A 25133-nucleotide genomic window follows, 5' to 3' on the forward strand; every position below is an offset into this window, starting at 1 on the left:
TATGAAGACACAGGTCTGCCTCTGTCATGTGCAGTTTTTCCTTAAGGACCAACTGGATAATTTCAAAAAGTAACCCAAAAACCCAAGGTTGGAATTTGTTTCTGGCAGCGGAACACTTTCATTTAAAGTGGCGTGTTATTGCCCTTGAAGCTAAGCACATAATTTTGAGACATGATTCTAAGACTAAATATGATACCAGACTGGGGCTAAGAAAACAGTGGACTTGCTGGGGACCACCTAATTCATGAAAGTGCACCAAATATCAGATCAGGAGAGCTGGCAGTTATTTAATATAGCTCTACTGATATTCCATCTGCTCCTGGTGATTTGTTTCTCCCAATTGCTTTGAGTGCAGCTTTCATTTCACTTTCTAAAACCGCAGGTTCTCCTTCACAAGATACGTGCCAGCTTCTGTATTTATATGGTGCATGGCCCCTGCCTATCATGCCATAGGGATTTCTGAAACTAAGCAATTTCATTTTTATCTTGCCCTTCTCCCAAGGAGACACATGGTTCTCTTCTATTCCATTTTACTCCCACAACGATTCTGTAGAATAAATCAGGTTGAGAAGGTCACCCGGGGAGTTTCATGGCTGAATAGGGATTTGAACGTAAGCTCCCCAGTCTTAATCCAACACTAAGCACTAATATAGTGGCTCTCACTGGCCCAGTCCTAAACCAACACTAACCACTAGTATAGTGGCTCTCATTGGCCACTATACCAATCACTTTATTGCAGAATATGCTCCCTTACCTATTTGCATAAATAATTTGTGGGGTGAACTTGTTTGCCAAAAAACCCATTTGCTCATAAAGAGAAAAGAATAACTCAAAGGTGGGAAAAACTGACTAATTTAAAATGCAAAGGGGGATCACCAATCAAGCTCAAACGGTTCCTCCAGCTTACTTCTGAGGATGAAACAATTTCCATGACACACAGTCTGTAAAAGCATCGAGCCTTATTTTATATCACATGTTTTAAATGGGTCTGATCAACTGACAGCATTTTGTGAGAAAATTCACCAACTGAAGTTTGCCCAATAAAATAACTTGCGCCACTACTTTAGCATTTTGAACAATATGGTGTCCATTTTGTACACCTAGCAACAGTTTAATCAGCCAATGAGATATAACCAGAGAACTTTCCACAAGAATCACTGTCAAACTGGAAAATGACTGTATAAGTTTCTGTGAATGAAGGAAGAATGAAAGCAGCCAAATAGCACCAAAGCAAACCTATACCTCCACGGAAGCCACCTGAAGAGATTTCTTCTTCAAACAGATCGGAGAACCCTTTCCCTGCATTCAGCTTTGCAAGCCGACCTTCAATAAACTGCAATAAAAAAGTTATCAAAGCTGTGATGTCTTTGTTAGGAATTCACATTTTTTAACTTCCTAATTTACTGCGTGCTACAAAAAAATGACAGAAGTACAGCAAAGCCCCATTAGTATTTGAACAATGTTCCAAAATCTGTGTTGTCACATTCACTCTTTGAGTTGTCTCCACGCTCTTTCTGTCCCTCATTTCAAGCTCAACATGAGCACATCCTAACTACAAGATGGCCAACTCACATGCCAAATGCAATTACAGATCTACAGTGATATTCCACACACATTCCAATTGCGAAGGAACTTTGTGCTAGCAATACCACATTAACAAGCTTCACCTTTCTCACTGTCAATGAAATCTGCAAATTCATGATCATTTGGGTTATATTCTATTATTTGAGGTGTTTTAAGTTCACCATTTTCTTCCCTTTGGTAAAACAACAAACAGATCATAGAACTTAATATTTGTTTATGGTCAAAGTTAGCAGAGCATTGGAAAGGCTTTTGCTTTGTAAGTAACTAGTCCATCTGAAAAGGGAGATCATAACCATACCACTATGTTTCTGTATCAGTTTAATCTACAAACAGTAAAACTCATATAAAATATGCAGTTTTGGGAAATATGATGACACAAGAACAGCGGCATTGCCACATCATGTTTGAAACTCAGTGTGGCTTCATGAGTTGCTAACAGAAAAACCAATAGCAAGTGTAGCAGTGTGACTTCATCTTTCCTATGAAGCATATCAATCAGAAACCCTGGGGTTCTCTCCTTGGAGAGTTCCAGGCAGCCTGAAATGCATGCACAGGGAATATGAGCAATTTCCCTTTTTGACTTCAAATGTGAGCAGCATTTGCACATATTCTACCAGAATATATTTGCAAATTCTTAATCTTTTCCAAGCAACAATGTCTGCAGTAGAACAGCTAGTTTGGAGTCCAGTAGCACATTAGGGATCAACAAGATTTTGGGGTATAAGCTTTCAGGAGTCAAAGTTCCCTTAGAGCTTTGACTCTTGAAACCTGATACCCTGAAAATCTTGTTGGTCTCTAAGTTGCTACTGGACTCAAATCTAAATACTTCTTCAAAGGCTCCCAACATGTTCTAAGAACAGTTCATGGGCAAATGTCTGTCAGCAGGACAATGAATCAGGGCCGCTCAGAGATGAGGAAGATGTTCCTGCATCCCATGAGGCTATGCAGAAACACAGGACTAGTTTTTTTTTAAATGAAAAAAACAATCCAGCTTGGTAAATTAAAGTTATGAGGGCAGTTAAACGTCAGTTAAAGAGGGATGGAAACAAACCAGGCAAGAAGAAATGGGCTGCTTAAGTCCATAAGGCTATAGAGTGTGGATCAAAAAATCTGCAACATGGAGGCAGGGACAGACAGAAGGGATTTGTTGGTTCTTGTAGGTTATCCGGGCTGTGTAACCGTGGTCTTGGTATTTTCTTTCCTGACGTTTCGCCAGCAGCTGTGGCAGGCATCTTCAGAGGAGTAACACTGAAGGAATTCCCAGGTTTGCAGAAATATTGGCAATATTGTTGTGGTTGCTTAGCAACCCCCCAGATCTCAGTGGGCATTCTTTACTTAAAGCTGCAGGCACTGTTTTATAATTCTGGGGAGTTTTAAATTCCCCAGTGTTTTGGTGTTTTTAGATTTCAGATTTTTCTCCGAACCTGGGAATTCCTTCATGTTTGTAGAGAAATCACTTCTGTCTGTCCCTGCCTCCATTCTGTGGATTTTTTTTCATCCACATTTTATGGTCTGGTTTGGAATTAGATATAATGATGTTCCATTAATATGCCTAATTATACAATTTTTTATATAAACTGAGTTATAAATTATATATCTTATGTTTTAAAGCAATATAATAAGTTTAGGACCGGTAGGAAAGGAAGAGAGGTATATAGTTCCTTTTTTTCTCTGACAAACAAATAATATTTCTTCACGCCTTTAACATTCCTATAAAGTTTACACACAACATAAAAGAAGAGACAGCAGCTCTATGCTGACATTGCTTAAGAAATACAATGGAAAAGAATATAATACAGCCTCCCAAAAGAAACAACAATATTAGTTAGAACTCTTAAGTTGCCTTAGTAAAGAGTAAAATTAAATGTCTTCCATATAGGGCTGTCGATTCGGTTCGGCCCGAACCGAAAAACAGCCGAATTTCCCCCGATTCGGCGGTTTTTTGGTTTGTATTGAACTGAACTAAAAAAGGGGGGAAAACGGGGAGCCGAATTCGGCGAGTTCGGGGTGTTCCCGAATAAATTTGGTGAATTCAGGCCCTTTAAATAGATCTGCGCCTCCTGACCGGGAGGCACAGATCGATTCCAAGCCCCCCCCCCCGCGCGCCTTCAGGGAAGTCCCGGGAAGAGGGGTGGGGGGTCTTTAAACCCCTCTGCCCTGCCTGCGCAGACAGCGCAGAGGGGCTTGACAACCCACCGTCCCACTTCCCAGGAGTCCCGGGAAGAGGGGCGGGAGGTCTTTAAACCGCTCTGGGCTGCCTGCGCAGAGGGGCTTGACAACCCATCCCCCCTCTTCCCGGGAGTCCTGGGAAGAGGGGTGGGGGGGTCTTTAAACCCCTCTGCCCTGCCTGCGCAGACAGCGCAGAGGGGCTTGACAACCCATCCCCCCTCTTCCCGGGAGTCCTGGGAAGAGGGGCGGGGGGTCTTTAAACCCCTCTGCCCCCCCCCCCGCACCTTCACGGGCTTCCCTGAAGGCACACGGGGGGGCTTGGAATAGATCTGTGCCTCCCAGCCGGGAGGCACAGATCTATTCCAAGCCCCCCCCCGCGCGCCTTCAGAGAAGCCCTCAAAGGTGCGCGGGGCCCCCCCGAATTTTCCCCCAAACTCCAGATCTCGCCCGAATTTCGGGGATCCGAAGCGGGGGAGTTCGGACTTCGGCACGGCCCAAATCAAAACGGGCCAAATTTTGCCGAATCCGAATTTTACCGACTTTTTTTTTCAACAGCCCTACTTCCATATCCCATCCCAACTCCAGGCGCTGACATTTTTAGAATGCTTTCAAGCCGTCATCTGTTTTTGTTAGGGCTAGGTAGCCCAAGTATGAGATAAACATAGAAAACATTGGACTGACTGTGCTTTTTCCAATATGAATTACTAGTAAATCATGGTTCACTGACACAGTACACAGGAGCCAATAGAAATTAATTGTTTGGCTGCCTGTCACACACTATCACAGATTATCCAAACAGACCTGTCAGTGACAATCTGATGTTTGTCAATGGAAAGACTGATGACATGAAACAAACTGCTCTATGAATATGGAAGATAATATGTATGTGAATATATATATGTGTGCGCGCGCGTGCATGTGTGCAGAGATAGCAGTAGCAGCAAAGCATGTACTATCATTGGTGATTATTTCCTCTTCTTCTCAGCAAACACTCTTCCCACTCAGTTCAATCTGGCTCTTTTCCAAATGGGCTTGGTTCATGGTCAGACTGCTGTATGGGATCACTGGATTATTTCACAGCAGGAATGAGATAAAGCACTTTTAGCTACCACTGTGCAGAAAACTTTCTTTGAACCACAAGATATTATCTGTTTGGGGAAAGCTAAAGAATTCATCCACAGATGATTTATGAATAGCCTCATCCTTAGACAAAATTACACAGACAGAAAGTGAGCTGTTAAGCGTTTGTTTTCTGTGAAAGATTAAATTAAAAGAGGATTTTAATACAAATGGAGATTCTACTTTGAGAATGGGGGGGGGGGGGTTGAACAGCCCTAGTGTGTTGTCGATAGTGGTGGATTTTTCCTAAGAGACTGAACAGCGTAAAATGCAGGAGTGGACAACTGGTGAGCAGTACATAATAAAAAAGAAATTTTATTTGGCTCAGTGGCCCTAACTATGAGAAATAATTCTTCCACAGTTATGTTACATCCTGTGAATGTTGGATCCTGTGAATCTGTTCCACTAATGGCAGCATCTTCCCTCTTGCATCAGGGGAAGGCGCTTGCACTGGAGGAAAGCACTGCTTATTAGGAAACCAATCAGAGGGATCCAACCTTTAATTTTCCTTTCAAATTTGTACATAAGTGTGCTCCATTAACTTCTAGATGGTGTCATCTTAGCTCTGAAGCAGTGCCCTTTGAGGCAAGTCTGAATTGAAGGGCACAGATATGGAGCTGTTCCTCATTCTGTTCCTGGCAGTTATATATCAGAAGTCCAGCAAGAAAACATCATCAGCTGTCCCATGTGTGTGACCTAGTGAGTATCAGTGATACAAGTTAAGCAGGTCAGATGAGTTAATTACACCTGTGGTATATTATTAGTATACTTTTATATTTAATTCCTCTGATCTTTATTCTGCCCTTCCTCCAGCATGCATGGTTCCTTACCTCATTTTTATGCTCACAAGAACTCCATGACACTGAGTGAGAATGAGAGAGATCCTTGCTTTGGAGCAAATGAAGATATGCTTTTGCTTCTCCCCCTCTCCTAAGCATACATTTTTGCAAATGCTTCCCATGTCTATGTAGGTGGGCTTTTAAAAGAACTGAGGAGCTGAGAGTTCACAGGTGCTTAACCTTTAGTGTAGAACATCCAATCTTGTCCAAAGTCTTATGTGTCCTAGTAGAAAAGAGTAAGAGTCCAGTAGCACCTTAAAGACTAACAAAATTTCTGGCAGGGTGTGGGCTTTCGTGAGTCACAGCTTACTTCTTCAAATATATACCTGAAGAAGGTATCTAAAGAAGTGAGCTGTGACTCATGAAAACACATACCCTGCTAGAAATGTTGTTAGTCCTTAAGGAGCTGTTGGATTCTTACTCTTTTTTACTGCTCTAGACAGACTAACATGGCTACTCATTGTGTCCTGTGTCTTAGTTAGTACATTGGTGCTATAACTTTGTATGAATGTCAAGTATTTGGAAGACATGAGTTTTCCAAAACAATAACAATGAAAGCTATTTTGTGCTAGTGTCTATCTGCTGTTCTGGTATAGGCCTTTGGGTTATTTTTACATATTTTTACATAATTTATTTTCTACTAAAAATGTTCTCCACTGGATTTACAGCAAAGTTTTCAGGACAGCCCTTTTAATATTCAAGCAACCTTGAATGGAGACCAATTACAAACAAGCACTCTTGGAGAAGAAGCAGCTGGACAGAGGATAAGGAAGAGGAATGATACCAAATATAAACTGAAGCAGCAGAAGTACATTGGCTATAAAAGTGAAATATTTTTTAAAATTCTTCTTTGCCTCTTGCAAGATAGTATTATTTCTACAGTACACTATCTAATTAGAAATGGCCATATTTCACCTACATGGCATAAATGTCTACATCAACCAGTAAATGTCAGAGACAGAAACTTGTCATAATGAAAGTTACCCACTATCCTGTGAATTTCACTTATCTGCCATGGCAGTATATCTTCAAAGAGAGCAGATTAACTAAGGATAGCCTCCCATGCCTAAGAAGCTCATTGCTTTAATCAAAAATTTGTTTGCCTTTTTGTCTTGTAGTTTAGTTCACAATGTTCATCTAACACTATTTTGTTCTCACCACTCCCTAGAAGCAGGTTCCTTAAGTGAAACCCTTAATGGGTCAGTTTCCTTCACAGAGGAGAGGACCGGGTGTTATGGTGTCTTGGAGAATATTCATTCACAGGCTCCAAGGAAATGGATGGCGATTGACAATAAACACTGACAGTGCTGTGTCCACTGCAGAACTGGGGCAGGCCCCTGAGGCCAGGAAGCTGGAAGTACACCAGGCTTTTGTGTCAAACTTCTGCTCCAGTATCTAGGACAGACATAAGAACATAAGAAAGGCCCTGTTGGATCAGACCAAGGTCCATCAAGTCGAGCAGTCTGTTCACACAGTGGCCAACCAGGTGCCTCTAGGAAGCCCACAGCTCACACAGTTGCAAATATTACATTTGAGATGGGGGGGGGGGAAGAGAACAAAATGAATAATGTATCTTTCACAAATGATTTTATGGAAAGACAAAAAAACTTCTTATTAAGCACATCAGAAGTCACTGACCCTTCAGTATATTTTTTTTCCAGTGTAATACCTCCGAAATCATGCCAACTAGCATCCTCCATGAATGTTTAACCCCGCTACTCAAATGCTAAATATTGAGACCTATTGCCTAAGAGAACAAATATAGATTGCATTTTGTGGCTACAAGTGGGAACCTACAAGAAACCTGACCAGCAGCTTTCCCATTCCTTTCCTTCCTCCCCTCTCCTCCTACTTCTTTCAGTCTCTCATTCTTTCTCCCTCCTGCCATTCCTTTCCTTACACTCTGTTCTTTATGCCTGTCACTTTCTCTCTTTTTCTGCACCCACCCCATCACTTTTTCTCTCTTTCTGCCCCCACCTCATCACTCTATTTCTGCCCCCCATCACCCTCCCAGCCACCAACCTGCTTCCCCCCCCACACACACACAGCAGCAGTGGTGGCAGCTGCTCTCCTGGAATAACAACAGATCTCCCAACTACAGTAATACCTCCTTAGGGGAACCAATCTCTGTCATCTGGAGATCAGTTGTCATTCTGGGTGATTTCCAGCCCTCACCTGGAGGTTGGCAACCCTAGTTCTCCTGGAGGAACTGGCTGCTTTGGAGGGTGGAGTCTATGGCATTATACCCTTCAGAGGTCCTTCCCCTCCTCAAACCCCACTTTCCCCAGTCTCCACCCCCTCAATCTCCTAGAATTTCCCAACTTGGGGTTGGCAACCCTATCTCCTTCCCACCCAACAGCCAACCTACCTTTATCTGCCCATCTGTCTTAAATTTTCCATCTACTCCCACCCTGCAGCCTCTGTCTTGGAAAACTACAGTCATTCTCCACAGTGGGCACCAAAGCAGCTTACATTAGTCTCCTCTCTTCTTTTTTATCCCCACAACAACCCTGTGAGGTTGGTTAGGCTGAAAGTATGTGACTGGTCCATAATCACCCAGTGGGCTTTCACAGAAAAATGGGGATTTGAACCTGAGTCTCGCAGACCCTGCTCTGAAGCTCTAACTGCTACACCATACTAGTTTTAATGGGGCATCTGAAACTGAACAGCAGCAAGCAGCCAAGTCCTTTGTTGGTGAATGGTCCTTCCTCGTTCCCGCAAGGGTCCCCACTTAATAGTGCTAGCAATATTTTGCTAATGAACACAGGTTTGCCCTCTGTTCTTTCAGTAAAGAGCAACTAAAAAGAGACTTTTGAATACAAGATAGAGACACAAATAATTTTTTTCTTGCCTTTGATTACACACGTAAAAAAATTCAGATATGTGCAACAAAACATATTTCACAGAATGATATATTATATCTGTTCTTGAACATGCATATCCAATGCACTTTAGAAGGGAACTAGAAGCCGCTAACTCTACGGTACCTGTTTAAAAAGTTGAAGATTCACTGCAGTTCCCAGGAACTGTTTTGTAGCACTGGAATGATGCTTGACAAAGCTTTCTTCACAGAAACTGACAGGTTCTCCCTAAATTGAGAGAAAGAGGGTGAATGAAAAAGGTAATTTTAGATACTGTATACCCCCATTTTCCTCCCCAATGGGTCCCAAAGTAGTTTGCATCACTCTCCTCTCCTCCACTGTATCCTTACAACAGCTTTGTGAAATAGATTATACTGAGAGAAACCAACTGGCACATGGTCACTTAGTGAGCTAGCACAGCAGAGGGGGGATTCATACCTGGGTCTCTCAGATCTTAGTCCAACACTCTAACTGCTACACCATGCCACTCTCATCTAGAAACCTATTTGAGCAGCCAGAGGTGATCCTTTTACCATCTATTTTTGCCAATAATTTTCTACATAACCAAATTACAATGTTAATAATGTCAATTAATATTCTTTAAACCACATGGGTTTGTTGAATCTCCAGTATGGGAAGCAGAATAAACAAACAGCTGAAGAGGTAATTTTGTGTTGAGAACGGATTGGCTATGGTTCTTATCTATACACAATTGTTAGCTTTTAACTTAAGGAAAACCTAAACTTCCCAAAGGATTTTTAGTATGGTTTCAAAGCCTTTGTAATGTGTATAAACATATCATTGTATCTGTTAAGTTGTGTGGATTAAAAAAATCATCTAACAATGTTCACGTGCTTAACCACACATTTAAGGTATATAAAGACAATTACTGAACTACTGGTTTTCAATAGTCTCTCTCCCCGAGGCAAGTATGTTGTTATAAGTACGACCTTTTTTGGTCTATTGGAAAAAGCTCTGAAAACTTGTAAAGATAAATTGATAATAATTGATAAAGAGATATACAATAAAAGAATAAACCAGAGCTTTATGATAATAGGTTTTACCCTATATGATTCAAGAAATCTCTTCTGTGATGAAATATAATTAATCCCCTTCCCTAATGATCCAATTCAAAACAATTCAGATGATTTGATCATGCAAAATCATTGTGGACCTCCGTATTTATCTGCAACTCATGCAAATTAAGTGTTTTCAAAGATGTTTAGATAAACAGGTTATTTTAACTTGAGGTAGCCAAAGTTATACATGTTCAAATTCTATTGATTTTAATTGCAGAGCTTTTAGCATGTGATTAAATTTCCCAATGAAATCAACAAGATAAAAGGTTGTTTAGATAGACCATGCTACTATCGCCACTGCTACAAGTGAGGGAATGTATATAGCATTAAGAATGGAAACGACTTCTGGTAGGCTGGTTTGGCCGAAACGCAGCTTCTCCTCGGTACTCCCGACGGAGAACCAAGAAACGTCTTGAAAAGGGCCCCGCCAGGGGCCCCCCCGCTCCCTAAAAAGTGGGACGGGATAACAGGAACTCTCCTGCTGCCGATCAAGAGCGGTTTGACTCCCGAACTCTCCGAGAGTGCTTTTTTAAGACTCCCGGAGGTCCGGATGTTGTCGCTGCCGGCTAAGGGGATATCATCGCCGTCTCTTTGGCATAGGTTTCGCTCTCCCCTACCCATTACCATCATATAAACAGATCAAAGCAACAAAAGCCTCGACTTTCGAAATCCTAGCGAGTACAAAGAACCTCTTCGCTGAACTATCTACCTTTAATGAACTTAACATTCACTTGAGAACTTGACCTCCCACCTTAATACTTGATTAATGGACTTTGGATTTGGAAAAATCTTTTTTTTCCTATAAAAATGCGGCAAGAAAGTCTTACCAAACATTACTTGGAGTTAGACTAAACAAAAGTACTGTAATTGATGTACTAACCTCCAATGAAATGGTTGCAAAATCGGGAGAGAAGGAGGAAATCCCACCTCTTTGCAATGGCGATTAAGAGGAAAAGAAACTAACTGCGACATCACATAGAGTTAGCTGCTCCTGGCTGTGGACAAGGAATTCTGGCTGCAAAGCGAAGCTGACGGACCGGAAATGCTCTTCCCGGTATAGCAGGTTAAAACATCCGACCCCTGTGGGCACAGAGAGGAGGAGATAGAAAGTCCGAGGTACTTCCTACTTCCTACTTCCTGTCCTAGAAGCCGACCTAGAGCGTCCTGATACTCTATGGTACATGGATTTTTAAAATTATGTTTTCTACTGCATTTTGAAAGCTAATTTCAAAATAAACTGACCGAAATAGGTGGGAGAACTTGGTTTATTTGGACTACTGGATTTAAATGAGACTGGAGCCGCATTTATATTTAACTTAAGCCCTGCTAGTTTGCATGTCTGTACCAAGGCAACGTTCCGGTTCTTTACATAGCCCTGCAACTGCTAAGCCAACCACAGACATGGCATCAGACAAGCTGGTTAAAAAAAATGCAAGACCTTTTGACCAAACAGACTGAGACCTTTATCAAACTTATGGAAAAGACTGAGCTGCTGGCTGGAAAAATGGACAATGTTACAAAAGAAGTTCAAGAGATGAAGACCCAGATGACAACACCCCAAACAGATATGCAGGCAATGGATACCTCCTTCAAGAAAATGACTGAAGAGCATAAAGAAGTTAAGAAAAAAATTGAAATGCATGATAGGCAACCGGACAAAATGCTGTTACAAGAGGAATCCACGAAAGACCAATTAGCAATGATGGACATGAAAGTCAGAGAACCCAACCTACGCGTACGAAATTTACCTGAAGACTGTGGTGCCACCAGAGAATCACTTATAAAAGAATTAGCAGGGATATTCCACCTAAATGACCAAGAGTTGGACAATGCTGTGAATAGAATTTACAGGATGCCCTTGCCTCCGAACTTAAAAAGCCAAAGCAAGAGACGTGATTATATCATTTTATGATGTCAGGATGAAGGATATGATGATGCAACAACACTATAAAGATCCAATAATTTTGGAAGGCAATCCACTGATTTTATTAAAAGACATTCCAAGACACCTAATGACAAAACGGGCAATGTTCAAGGATTTTACATCAACTTTGAGAAAAAGTGGAATTAAATACAGGTGGTTGTTACCACAAGGCCTAGTTTTTACCTTTAAGGAGGTGAAATTTACCATAACAACTAAAGAAGATGTTGGGAAGTTCATGAGGAAATATAAAAAAGAGTTGTTGGGATCTACATTGGAACACCACCAAGACTCCAGCCAAGATGACGAGGAGGAATCTTCAAAAGGTGCAGTAGGCGGACTTTAAAATCTTAACTCTGACACTATGGCTAAAGTTGTCTCGTGGAATGTGAATGGACTTAATGAAAAAGTGAAAAGGGGACGGATTTTTAAATTTTTACAACAACAAAGATTTCCCCTGATATGCTTGCAAGAAACACATATTGCAAGGAAAGATAAGAAATATCTTCAAAGGAACTCTCTGGGGCAAGCTTTTATTGCCTCTGCAAATACAAAGACTAAGGATTAGTCATCTATGCACATCCCTCTTTAGCTCCTGAATTTGTATATAAAGATGAGGAGGGTAGAATTGTGATGATCAGACTTAAAGTGTTGGGCCAAAAAACGTTGGTGGTAGGGATCTATGCACCAAATGAAGGCAAAGCACAATTTTACCAACGATTACATGAGACTTTACAACAATATGCACAAGAACAAATATTGCTCATGGGTGACTTTAATGGAGTAGTAGACTGTGCTTTAGATAAAAAATCTAAGGCCAAAGATGATAAAGAGGGTTCTTTACCTAAAACCATTTTCCAACTGGCAGAGGATTTTAAAATACAAGACATCTGGAGAACAATTAATACAACTGCGAAGGACTATACGTTTTATTCCGCAAGACACAACTCACACTCTCAAATTGACATGATTTGGGCAAATAAATCAATATTTACCCAACTTTGTAAGGTACATATTTTACCACAGACATTTTCTGGCCATAACCCGGTCTCTTTTGAGTGGAATAATAGACAAGCATTTCGATGGAGATTAAATGATAGATTATTGCGTGATGATAATATACAAAAAGAACTGCACAAATTACTACAGGACTACTTTGAAATTAATATGGATGGAGAAACTAATTTGAATATAGTTTGGGATGCCTTCAAAGCTGTTTTAAGGGGATTTATGATTCAAAAGAATACTGCCTGGAAGAAAAAACAGCTGCAACAAACCAATGAAATACTATGGGACCTACAAAAATTAGAACAATTAATTCAAGAATTAAATGATGTCAAAAGACTTGAAATAATCCGGAAGTTAAAGGTAGTGAAACACCAATTAAATTTAGTTATGGAAGAAATGGATAAAAATCCGAAGTACGCGAAGCAGATATATTTTGAACCAGGAAAATTTCTTGCTAGTCAACTGAGGGACTCTAGACAAAAACAAATAATAAATAAACTACAGACAGTGAAAGGGCCGGTTTTTACAACTACTGCTATACAGAAAGAATTTGAATCATTTTATACAAAATTGTACCAAAAGGATTTGATCCCGGAGAAGAAAATGGAAACCTTTTTGAGTACAGTAAATATTAACAGGTTAACCTCAGAGCAGCGAGACATGATTGATGCTTCAATTACAACTACGGAACTAGAAGAAGCTATATCTAGGCAAAAGATTGATAAAACACCTGGCCCAGATGGTATTACAGCTATGTTTTTTAAATTGTTTAAAGAAGACTTAAAGACCCCCCTTTTGAGGATATGTAATTCTATATTGCAGACAGGTCAAGCCCCAGAGACATGGTCACATGCGTTTATATCACTCATTCCTAAGGCTGGAAAGGACACAGAGAGAGTTACAAATTATAGGCCTATATCACTATTGAATGTGGATTATAAAATATATGCCTCAATACTGTCAAACCGGTTAAAGCAGATCATAACAACCTTGATATATGAAAATCAAGCGGGTTTTGTACCTGGAAGGCAGATAAAGGACAACCTGAGAATACTATTTGATGCAATAGACTATTACGAACAAAATATACAACGTAAAGTGGCTTTCTTTCATTTTCTTGGATGCGGAGAAAGCTTTTGATATGGTTTCCTGGGAGTTTATGGTTTCCTGGGAGTTTATGAAAAAAGTCTTGGAAAAGATGAATTTTGGAAATAAATTCCGAACAGAAATAGAAGTTATCTACAAGGTGCAAAAAGCTAAAATACTAGTAAATGAATCGATGTCAGCTAACTGTGAGATACAAAAAGGAACAAGACAAGGTTGTCCTTTGTCGCCTTTATTGTTTATTTTTACTTTGGAAACTCTCTGCAGTAAAATACGTGATATGGAGGCTATTCGTGGTTTGAAAGTAAACAAACATGAGTATAAACTAAGAGCCTTTGCTGATGACCTGTTATTTATTTTGGATGACCCATATCGTTCCATAAAAGATTTGTTGCTTTTGTTGAAACAATATGGTGAAGTTTCTGGATTCAAGTTAAACCAAGATAAGACTCAGATACTATTTAAGAATCTTTATAAGGAACAACAGAAGGATTTTTTTGGAGATTTCTAACTGGACGAAAATGAGTAGGGTACTATACTTGGGAATTTGGATTACAAATAAAACCAAGGATTTATTGGTTAATAACTATTCTAAACTTTGGGAAGTAGTTAAAAAAGATGTGATATTGTGGTCAAATAAAAATAGTTCTTTATTGGGTCGTATTGCTGTAACTCAAATGAACATTTTGCCAAGGATGTTGTTTTTGTTTCAGAACTTACCAATACTCACGCAAACAAAATATTTTGATGTATGGAGGAAAGACCTGTTGAACTTTATTTGGCAAGGGAAAAAACCAAGAATTGCATATAAATATTTGGTAGATGCAAAAGAGAGAGGTGGCTTTGCTCTTCCTAATTTTAAACTTTATGCGGAAGCTTCAGCTACGGTATGGTTAAAAGATTGGATAACTTTGAAAAATGCACATTTACTGGACTTGGAAGGCTTTGACAATAGATTTGGGTGGCATGGGTATTTGTGGTATGACAAAACTAAAATACATGTGGCTTTCCAACACCATATTATCAGATCATCACTGATAAAAACCTGGTTGAGATATAAACATCTGTTGGAGACAAAGACACCACTATGGATATCTTCTCAAGAAATGTTAACTTTGCGACTGTCAAGACCATCACAATTTATAATATACCAAGATCTTTTAAAATGGGAAGAGAATAAATGTGCCCTGAAGGATTTTGATGAGGTTAAAGACCACCTAACATGGCTTCAATATTAATAAGTACAATCTGTATACATCCAAGATATGAAAAAGGGATTTCTTTAAAAAAAATCAATTCTACAACAGACACGTTTTGATAATACTGATCATCTAATTTCTAGGATGTATACGTTTTTATTGTTGCTGTATACAGAACAAGAAAGAATCAAGCCAACAATGATTACCTGGGCACAAACAATTGGTCACTCTATTTCCTTGAAAAGTTGGGAAATACTTTGGTCAAGAGACATGAAAAAGATTCTTTCCCAATCGATAAGGGAAAATATCTACAAAATGATTTACAGATGGTATTTGACACCGAAAAAATTGTCTGCAATGTACAGTACAATGTCACCAAACTGCTGGAAATGTCAGGATAAAGTTGGCTCATTTCATCATGTTTGGTGGCTTTGTGATAAAGCTAAAAAAAATTGGGATATGATATACAATGAGCTAAGGTTAATTTTACAACAAAACATCCCTAAAACTTCAGAGATGATGTTGTTAAGCATTATACCAGACCACATTATAACACAACGGACTTTTTTACTCTATGCCACCACAGCTGCGAGAATGGTATACGCAGCTAAATGGAAAATGTCTGAAATACCGGACAGAACTGATTGGATTCATAAAATGTTTAAACTAGTAGAAATGGCAAAATTGACTGAGTTAATAAATCAAAAAGATAATGATGAATTTGTTAAGGAGTAGGAGGCGTGGATTGTTTATTGCAAAAATGAACTTAATGTGCAAAATGTTAAAGGTTACAACTTAGACTAGGTTAATTTTCTTGTTTCTATTTTTCTTTCTTTTTTAATAACTGTAGAAAGTTTTACAAATTTTTTTTTTATAAAGAATTAGAAAATAATTGCTAAGAGGATTATGAAGATAAGTTAGAGATAGAAGAAGGAAGAGGGGAAGTCAGAACAGGGGAAGATAATTGTTATATATATAGTCAAAAAGGGCAAGAGTCCAATAGCACCTTAAAGACTAACAAAAATATTTTCTGGTAGGGTATGAGCTTTTGTGAGCCACAGCTCACTTCTTCAGCTGTGGCTCACGAAAGCTCATACCCTACCAGAAAATATTTTTGTTAGTCTTTAAGGAGCTACTGGACTCTTGCCCTTTTTGACTACTGCAAACAGACTAACACGGCTACCCACTGTGTGTTATATATATGTTAGTCTTAATTGAGAATTAGAAAAGATTGAAAGGTAATGTTAATTGATTGTATCGAATGTATGAAAAAACAATAAAAAAATTATATATAAAAAAAAGAATGGAAACAAATACAGATTTCCAAAATTATCCCATCTACTACAACAGCCTGGTAAAAGAACTCCTTATGTTCATGGAAGCCTTCTGTTCTTGGAAGTGCATACAGATATTCTGAGCACAACTGGGTATCCAGACTACCTTCAGTGTTAAAAGCTCACATGGCCCCACTTGATTGAGCCTCATTTTAACTGCTCTGCCCCATCCCTCTTGTCCTTCCACATCACCAGGGACAATATGCTCCTTGTGGCTAAACTGAGATATCATCACAGGCAGGGATCCAAAAGGCCACAAATGGGTACTGTACACACATTTCAGCTTTCCTTTTCAAGTAGCAACCTTCTGTGCCCGTCCAAAAAGCCACACATGAAGTGGCATTTTCCAAGTTGTAGAGGCTTCTGTCAGAAAGAAAAGGGGTTGGCAACCCACTTCCTGGGTCCATGGAAACACTTAATACACATGCATTTATATCTCGGCCATACTTATCAACTTCCCAGTACTTTAGATCTACCCCTAAGATTCTGGCAGAAATCACTGATATTGCCACAAGTACCTTCAGATTTATTTCTAAGTTAATGATATAAATTAGCAATCATGGGTAAAGAAATTCTAGTAAAGCTTTTGCTGTGTAATAAATTTCTATTATTGCTTTATTATTCTTTTTAGAATGCTTATGTTAGAGCATAGAGGATTTTTGCGTTGATAGTGGACACATGGTCTAATATAGCCCTTTTAGTATTGATTTACATCATACTTTCAAAGCGTGTTCGATCAAGCCCTAGTAGGGATTCTGTGCTGAAGAGTAGACTTCTAATACTGAGACAAGATAAAAAAAAAATCTATGGCCAAACAATGTATCTGTTCTTTATAACAGCACTTGCTGCAGAATTCTATCCCTCCCCACCTTCTTTTCATGGGCTGCAGGGCACAGCAGGAGCCATTCCATTTAAGCTGCATTCACATTTTAAGCAAGCTCCTTAATGTAATTGTAAATAGCTCTGATGCATTGACTCAGATGGTATAATCATCTTCAGCCAGAAGCGTTAGCTAAACTTATACAATTATATTAAAAACAAAACCAATTCAGGGCTTACAGCGGAAATATCTCTGCTTCTTAAAATAATAGGGCTAAAAACCTTCTCATTTCTCCCATTAAAAGAAGACAATCTTCTTTGTAAAACAAATGGGCATAGGTAAGGGAGGACTGAAAGAAGGTGGACAGATTCCTGAAAACTCCAAGTTAGAGGCAAATGTGCTGCTCTACCAGCATAATAGCACTTATGCTAGCAGAACAGCATTTTGATTAGCAGAGAAGGAGCATTTTTGTCCATTCTTCCCTAGACTGTTCATAAGGGATCCCGTGATCACAGGAGCTTCTGGCATTGTGTTTGTGTGTGGGAGGAATGAGCTGGAGGAGAAGAAGGTAGTGAAGTTCCATTTGGGCAGTTTCACTCCTCTTGTGGTACTCTGGATCCAATGCTCTATATTTTCAGCTGCCTCCCAAGGAAGTGTTGCCACAATGATTACTAGTTAGTAGAACCACTTCCAATGATGATCCAGGTACACAGATAAGTCACAAGCCACTCTTCTGATTTTCAAAAGGGAAAGGAATGCTAGACTGGCGATAAAGGAAGGTGAAGGGGGAGATCTGGAGGGTTGGGGAGAACAGCTTTAAGATTCAGCGCTCTCTCCTGAAATGCAAGCAGAAAGATAAGAAATGGAGACATTACTTTTCTCATTCTTGGTTTGCCTCTCTCTGTGTTAGCAAGGTAATCCAAAAACTATTAAGTCTACTAGTTTTGCGGTCAAGGTCAAAATAAGTGCTCAGGGGAAGATGGTAGAACCATGACCACATTTATTAATAACAAAACTTATCAAGAAAATAAGCACAGAAAACTACTTGCTAATTTGTGAACTGTCTTGGATGGAAAATAAACATTAAGTTTGATAAATGTATAATTCTTCATGATAAAACATGAAGGAAAAAAATCAACTGTAATACATTAAACAAACCACCTTTCTTAAAACATATATCATTAAAAGATTATGAAGTATATAAACAGCTACCTTGATTTATACAGCACTTTAAAAAAAAGTCTGGCACACTTTCAGAAAGTTAGCCAAGAGAAAGATAAGGCCATGCAAAAGATACTGAAGCATCTGCACACGAAAAGAGAGAGAAAACCACCCACAATTCTTTTTAAAAATCACAAGTTTGCTCACACAACGCTTTTACTCACAATTTGGAGAAAAAAGAAATTAAAGCTAAAGATCAAATTGTCTTTCAATCCTAATTGCTGAGCATCTTTCATAACATTCATTTCCATATTTACAATACTAAAAATAGGTACAATTTGGAGCAAAGTCAAGATTTGGCTGATGCAGAATTGTCATCCTTTAGAGGTTCTAAGAGCCAATTTCAAAATTGGGGTAGCGCAATGGGGTAGGGATATCAAACTACATAGCTGAGCAGGGCTTGACAAATCCCAGGCACTAGGAATGTGGCCCCTAGTACTTTCTGCAATTATTTTATTATGAGGTTTTGATAACGATGCTTCTTTGATATTATACCTTGAATTAACTTATAAGGACTTGGTAGTAGGTTTTGTGATACCAATAGTGAGAAAATATTGTCATTAAAATATAAAATCCTGAAGGCTGGAAAATGAGCCTGGACCCAAATTTTTGGGCTGGCTCCTAGAACCCATTTTTTTTTCTAGATCTGTAGTAGTGTGTTAAAGCTTGAATAGAAATGTAACTATATTTGTCTGTATGCACATATTTTCTCTTTCGCACTCTCACACACACTGTTAACACACTTTAAAAGTCAAGCAGATGTTATTTTCAAAAATTCTTATTCTTCAAGTGAATGAGTGTACTAGAAATTGCAAATATGATAGTAAATAGGCTACAACCTTTATACTTTCATTACAAAGTCATAGTAGTCTACAATACCAGTGCAGAGCTGAATCTATACTTTTAAGCTAGCTGAATTAAATATATATTTTGCCAGAGCCTGTGCTTTTGTTCTTATTTGTGCAAGACTTCCACTTATTAAATGAAGACAGGCTCCCAGCCATGGGGGGGATTTGTGCCTGTGTGGAAGGGGGAGGGGAAACCAAGGATGATTTGGGGCAATTGGGCCCATTACTGGCTGTCAGCCAGTCAGTTCTCAAGCAGCTTCCTGTGGCCCACTCCAGAGGTCACGGTTGTCTCTGGCATGCAACTCAAGACTGAAAGGAGCAGGCTGAAGAGATGCCTGGCATTCAGCAACTCTCTCTCAGCAAAGACCCACCCTCCTACCCCATGCTCATGGGGTTTATTTTCGGTATGGCTAGTCATCCTTTGCTATGACTGCAGTGGGTTGCTGGTTAGCGTGGTGCAGTGGTGAAGAGTGGCAGACTCTAATCTAGAGAACTAGGTTTGATTCCCCACTCCTCCGCATGAAGCCCGCTTGCCTCTGTGGGAGTGTGCGTTCTGCTTTTTTTTTGCCTGTTGCCACCCTCGGCCGGAGTGGAGTGCGGAGGTGCAGAGTGAGTCTCCCTCTGCTCTGCACCTGCATGCCTCCTCCTTGGTTTGTTTGTGTTTGGGGTTGAGCCGAGCCGTACTGGTTTGAGAGGGGGGGCTTCATCTTTTCTGCACGGGGGAGCATCTCTCTCTCCCTGGTTTGAGGGGTGGGGGGCTTCAGGTGTGTGTCTTCAGGTTTTCCCACATTAATAAGATCTGCAATGGGGTTTGCAAACTCCAAAAGGTCTGCACACTTTGTGATTACCAGTGCTGGCAGACGCGGGAGTGATGCCATGACAAAAAAGAGAAGGGCAGAAAACAGTCAGTGTGGCAATGTTTGCACAGTCTAAGTCGTGTGTTGCAAATGCAATTGCAATGGTTTGCAAACTCCAAAAGGTCTATTCTATTCATTCCAATGGGCTGATCAAGGGGGGGCCCCTACCGGACCCCATAATTCGGGACCCCCTGACCCAATCTTCACGAAACCTGGGGGTTCTTGCAAGAAGGGTCCCCTCAAGCTACACTGAAAGTTTGGGACCTCTACCTCCAAAAATGCCTCCCTGGAGCCGCGGAAAGCCGCAAATGTGTTTTTAATGGCTTTAAATGGCCGGATTTATTTGCGAACTCCGAACTTGGTGCCAAATTCCACGGATCCGAATCGGGGGAGTTTGGACTTCGGCATTTCCCGAATAAAAACGGGCCAAATTTTGCCAAATCCGAATTTTACCGAATTTTTTTTCAACAGCCCTACACCTCGCCTTTGCTTATAGCTGCCTAGGAACCAGTGTTCCTTCCCTCCTTGTGCTCCAGGCATCTTTAAAGACATTACAGCAAGTCATGCATGCCCTATGGAGCTTCTCAAACATTCACAGCACATGGACCCTGTGCAGGGATGATGGGTGGGGGGAGCCAGAGTGAGAGGCATAGTGGGGAAGTAAGAGTGGCGGCATGGGGTTTAGGTCTCAGGCTGCACTCCTAGTTAAATTGCCACTGGATCAAGCAAAACACGGACTAGTTGAGGCAGCAAGTTCTGGAGTGTGCTGGGCTCATGTGATGTAATTAGCACCCCAGTAGCTGAGGAAACAAAAGTTTTCAGCAGTAGAATATATACAGTTCAGCACTGGTAAAGCAGGGGTGAAGCAAAAGGAAGTTGTAAATTTGGCTGAGGTTAAAACGTTGCACAGAGGGGAAGCTGAAATGCAGAGGCACTTAAAGAGAGGGTATGGGCATGGGCTGAGAAACAGCAACCTGAGGGAAGGTTTTGCTTATTGAGTTGAACCAAACAACTAGTTCCTTGGTTGTAAACAGCTAGTGAGTTAATTCTCTGCTACAGTTTATTTCTATGGTAAAAACAGAAACAGTGCTTGTTTGCTTCTCTCACCAGTGATGTGGTTCAAGAAAGCTCATTAAAAAAGGTGAAATAGTCATGGTTTATCAAGATGATCAGATAAAACAATAAGCAGCTTGCTCAAAAGAAACAATTAAAAGATTCTTAAGGCTCTAAAGATGCAAGCTTTAGAAAAGTGTTTAAAAACTGACTAGATTTCCAGAATGGTCACCATAGCATCTAGGATGCATACAGGCTGATTCACATATATCATGTACGTCACTTAATAAAATAGGATGTAATGACTGACAGCTAAATATGTGAATTACCCCTGTGGAAAACACTGAATTCAGCTCAGTACAGACATAATGCTGGCTGCCTGAAAAACCATAATGTACAAGTTAGAAGCCATCCTCCAGAAAACATGCCAAACCCCTTCCTCCCTTCAAGTGACTGTCTTCCCTTTCTCTTAACCATGGTTTAGTGTTACCTCAAGTCTGGGTCTCTAGGTGATATGGCAGCTCTGTGGTGTTTGATCTGTGGTGTTTGATCAGATCAAACATATGGAAGCCATTGTTTCATGTGGCAGTTCATGAGCTCACCCAAAGTTTTTTTTCTTCTTCAATTGTCAGCTGTGGTGCTCAGTGTACTTTGCATTCTGTATCTAACAATGAGACCTGGCTGCATACATATTTCTCCAGAGCACATAGAGGGAGTTTCATAACTGTAGTGACATTGTGCTCTTCGTGCATGCATTTACAACATTTCAGCTTACAAAAAAATTAACACAAGAAAATGAATGTCTCAATTGAAATAAATAGGGAAGCTTACGGGCTTGTATCTTAATGCATCTCGGTAGGATCCAAACAATGTTGCCTGTGCCCTAAGAAAGGCCCTGGGTACTCCGTCACCCGTAGCTGTGGATTGCTTCTTCAGTTTATTTTTCAAGGCCGAGACCTGCGTGACAGAGAGGAACAGTTAAATTAACACCTCAGAAATTGGTACAGGGAGGTATGAACTCAATCAGCAGGCAAACCATGGTGTCTGTAGGTCAGCCAAAAATTCATCCTCTTCCTTGATAGCTTATCTTTTTAACTGCAAAGAACACCTGCTGGTCTGTTAATTGAAATGAAAGCAGGGGATGATAGTAAAGTGCTAAGGCAAAATGGTTTATGCTCTCTTTTTTCCAAGGCCTCTTGACATAAATAAGCTTTAATTATTTTACACTAAACTGCTTGTGAGCCACTTTTCCTGCCAGTTTCTTGCAATCATAACATGCGCCTACTTGTCTATAAGGAAGCCAAGCAGGTATCTTTCATTTCTGCTACTGAAGCTCAGAGTGAAGCCATACTTGAAGTTCAGTTTAGAGTAGTCCTATAAATTCACAAAACATAAATTGCTTGAGGAAGGAGTGAGAGAGCTTCTTCCCTCCCCACCACCAATAAGCTATAGGAAAGCCCAGCAATGAACCTGGACTAGCTTTCCTAGATGGTGGTCATCATGTTCTATCTGTTGACTACTGTATGAAAAGGTATTTGCAGTTTGTCTTTATAGAGCTGCCATTTATTTTTTAATATAACGTGGTAACAGATGGCAAGTGCCCTGGATTGCAGCAGGGCCCATATTGCAAAAATATATCATGGTGTACAATCCCCTATATATTTTCTGTTAATCTGTTAGCATACTAAATAAATCAGAGTTGGTAAAAAAGGCACTGAAAATGATCAAGGCTTGGCATACTTTTCCTATCAAAAGCTGAAGCATTTGAGCTTTTCTAATACAAAAAATAGCAAGGGACACCATAACAGAAGGATTTACAAATAGGATTATATTTTGAATTCAGTGACTAAAGTGTTTTTGTTTGTTTGTTTTTTGCAATTTTAGAACTTGGGGTCACCCATGACAAGGAAATAGGTTGGCAGGAGGTTCAGGAAGCAAAAGGAGGTATTTCACAGAACCCATAATTCATTGATAAAATATATGGACTGTAGAGATAGTGTCTGGTTTAGACTTTTAAAAGTGTTAGATCAATAAATGGGGAAGCTTACGGGCTTATTGAATTTGTCTATCAATGGCTATTAGTCATGATGGAGAAGGAACCCTCCACGTTCAGAGATGACATATTTCTGAATACCAAATGCTAAGATAAACAAGGGAACACTGTTGGCTACATTTCTAAACATAGTGCTGGACAAAAAGGAACTTTGGCCTGCCTCAGCAGGGACAATTCTTAATTTTTCAAGCCCTTTAAAACCAATTGCAATGTTTTTATTGGTTTTGTGCTAGCATTTGTTTGGAGCACATATCTAGAGAAACAGTGACGTCTATTTAGCCAGCATGGTGTTGTGGTTAAGAGCGGTGGTTTGGCGTGGTGGACTCTGATCTGGAGAACCGGGTTTGATCCCCCACTCCTCCACATGAGCGGCGGAGGCTTATCTGGTGAACTGGATTTGTTTCCCCATTCCTACACAGCTGGGTGTAGCCAGCTGGGTGACCTTGGGCGAGTCACACTCTCTCAGCCTCACCTATCTCACAGGGTGTCTGTTGTGGGGAGGGGAAGGTGATTTTAAACCGGTTCGAGTCTCCCTTAAGTGGTAGAGAAAGTCGGCATATAAAAACCAATTCTTCTTATTCTCCTCCTCCTCCTCCTCCAGCAGCTGGATGAATTAATCCATTCCCCTAACACTACTGGACTACTGCTAACTTGACTGACATGGTTAGCAGTACACAAAATATAACCCCATTTACATTATACAAACTGTTGAAAACAAGATTATATTCCAAGGCATTTGTTTTTTCAGAACAGCTTTGAAACCAATTCTAGAATTATAGGATCTAGCAAATCCAATAATTTGGGAACTTCCTTGACATTGGGAGGGGAGAGTCATCTTGAAGGCCAAGCCCACATAAGTACAAGTGTATTCCAGATAGAAGTCACCTTTGTTCTTCAACTGAACTTTTAAAGCTAGGGACGCACCCAGACATTTTAGTTCACTTTGTTAATTACGTGTTTGGATTCTTTAAAACCATTATGATATATGGTCAGAATAATTGTACTTGGGTGACATTGACATTTGTTTCAAAGGCAAATAAATTGCCACATACAAAATTTGTTGTCACCAAGCAACTGTAATGAAATTCTCGGAGACTGTATCTGTCACCTAAGTTATCCTCCCTCCCAAGTTCTATGCATGTAAAGCCTTGCTATTATGGTGGAAATTAAAATTCTCACTTGCATGGGAGAAAAAAAATGCTTCCAACAGCCAAGCTTAGTATAGCAAGGTAAGACTGAAGACAGAGAAAAGCAAGTTTTGCCTCACCTTGCCTATGCACCCCCCCCGCTCTCTCTCTCACACACATAGATTTAAACATAAATGGGCAGATTTATGCATAATTTAGCCCCTTCAGAGCTACTTTTAAATGTAGAGAGGAGCCCCTCAGACCTGGTCACTAATTGTTCACCTCTCATCTTGCCCTGCTTTGGCTGCTTCTTTTTTTAATTGTTGGCAGGGTAGAAGCTCAGCCAATAAGGTAGGCAGTCTATTGTAAAGTGGGGACAGAACAGAACACAGGAGGAAAGGCCTCTGGCTTACCTCACTGTGCATGGCAGCCCCCCCCCCCCATTATACAATGGCCTTTTATGCATGGGTAGTTTGCGTCGCAATCACCACCACGCTACTTTGGTGCTTCGTTGGAATTATGCATGATTTTTCCGACCTTTAGAAGTCACTTCATTCTCCCCCCACATTTCCCCCACATTTTCAGGATGCTGTTTTACTGCGAGGTTAAGGTCTGCGTCAAGCCCAATTCAGTTGCTAATCCTGTGCATAGGCTTGCTTCAGATTTATCTCCCCACACCCATTCTCGCTTCTGTCTCCCACTTGTCTTTCCTTCTCAACCAACCCCTCCCCTCAGAAGCCATTTGTTTTTGTTCTTTTGATTGCGAGTGAAGGAGAGGATGCTGAAATAGTCACAAACATTCTATGAGGCTGCTTATTTGGTCATTTTCACAAAGACTGTTAGTCAGATCTCAGCTGATCCAACAATTTGTTTGTTTGTTTGTTTGCAAGTGCAGGATTATGAGAGGATGCTGAAATAGTCACAATGATCTATGAGG

At 40.2% G+C, this 25133-nt stretch overlaps 1 protein-coding gene across 1 annotated transcript in view; it reads right to left on the reverse strand.

The window, feature by feature from the left end:
* DENND1B (DENN domain containing 1B) overlaps nucleotides 1–25133 on the reverse strand; it is a 278172-nt gene that overhangs the window by 29123 nt on the left and 223916 nt on the right. The window contains exons 13-15 of the mRNA XM_056844351.1: nucleotides 21848–21973; nucleotides 8699–8800; nucleotides 1243–1333 (exon numbers count right to left, since the gene is read on the reverse strand). Of these exons, the coding sequence (XP_056700329.1) occupies nucleotides 1243–1333; nucleotides 8699–8800; nucleotides 21848–21973 (319 nt within the window). The remainder of the gene's footprint in view (nucleotides 1–1242; nucleotides 1334–8698; nucleotides 8801–21847; nucleotides 21974–25133) is intronic.

The sequence above is a fragment of the Euleptes europaea genome, chromosome 2 (assembly GCF_029931775.1).
Source record: "Euleptes europaea isolate rEulEur1 chromosome 2, rEulEur1.hap1, whole genome shotgun sequence".
In the NCBI taxonomy this organism is placed as follows: domain Eukaryota; kingdom Metazoa; phylum Chordata; class Lepidosauria; order Squamata; family Sphaerodactylidae; genus Euleptes; species Euleptes europaea.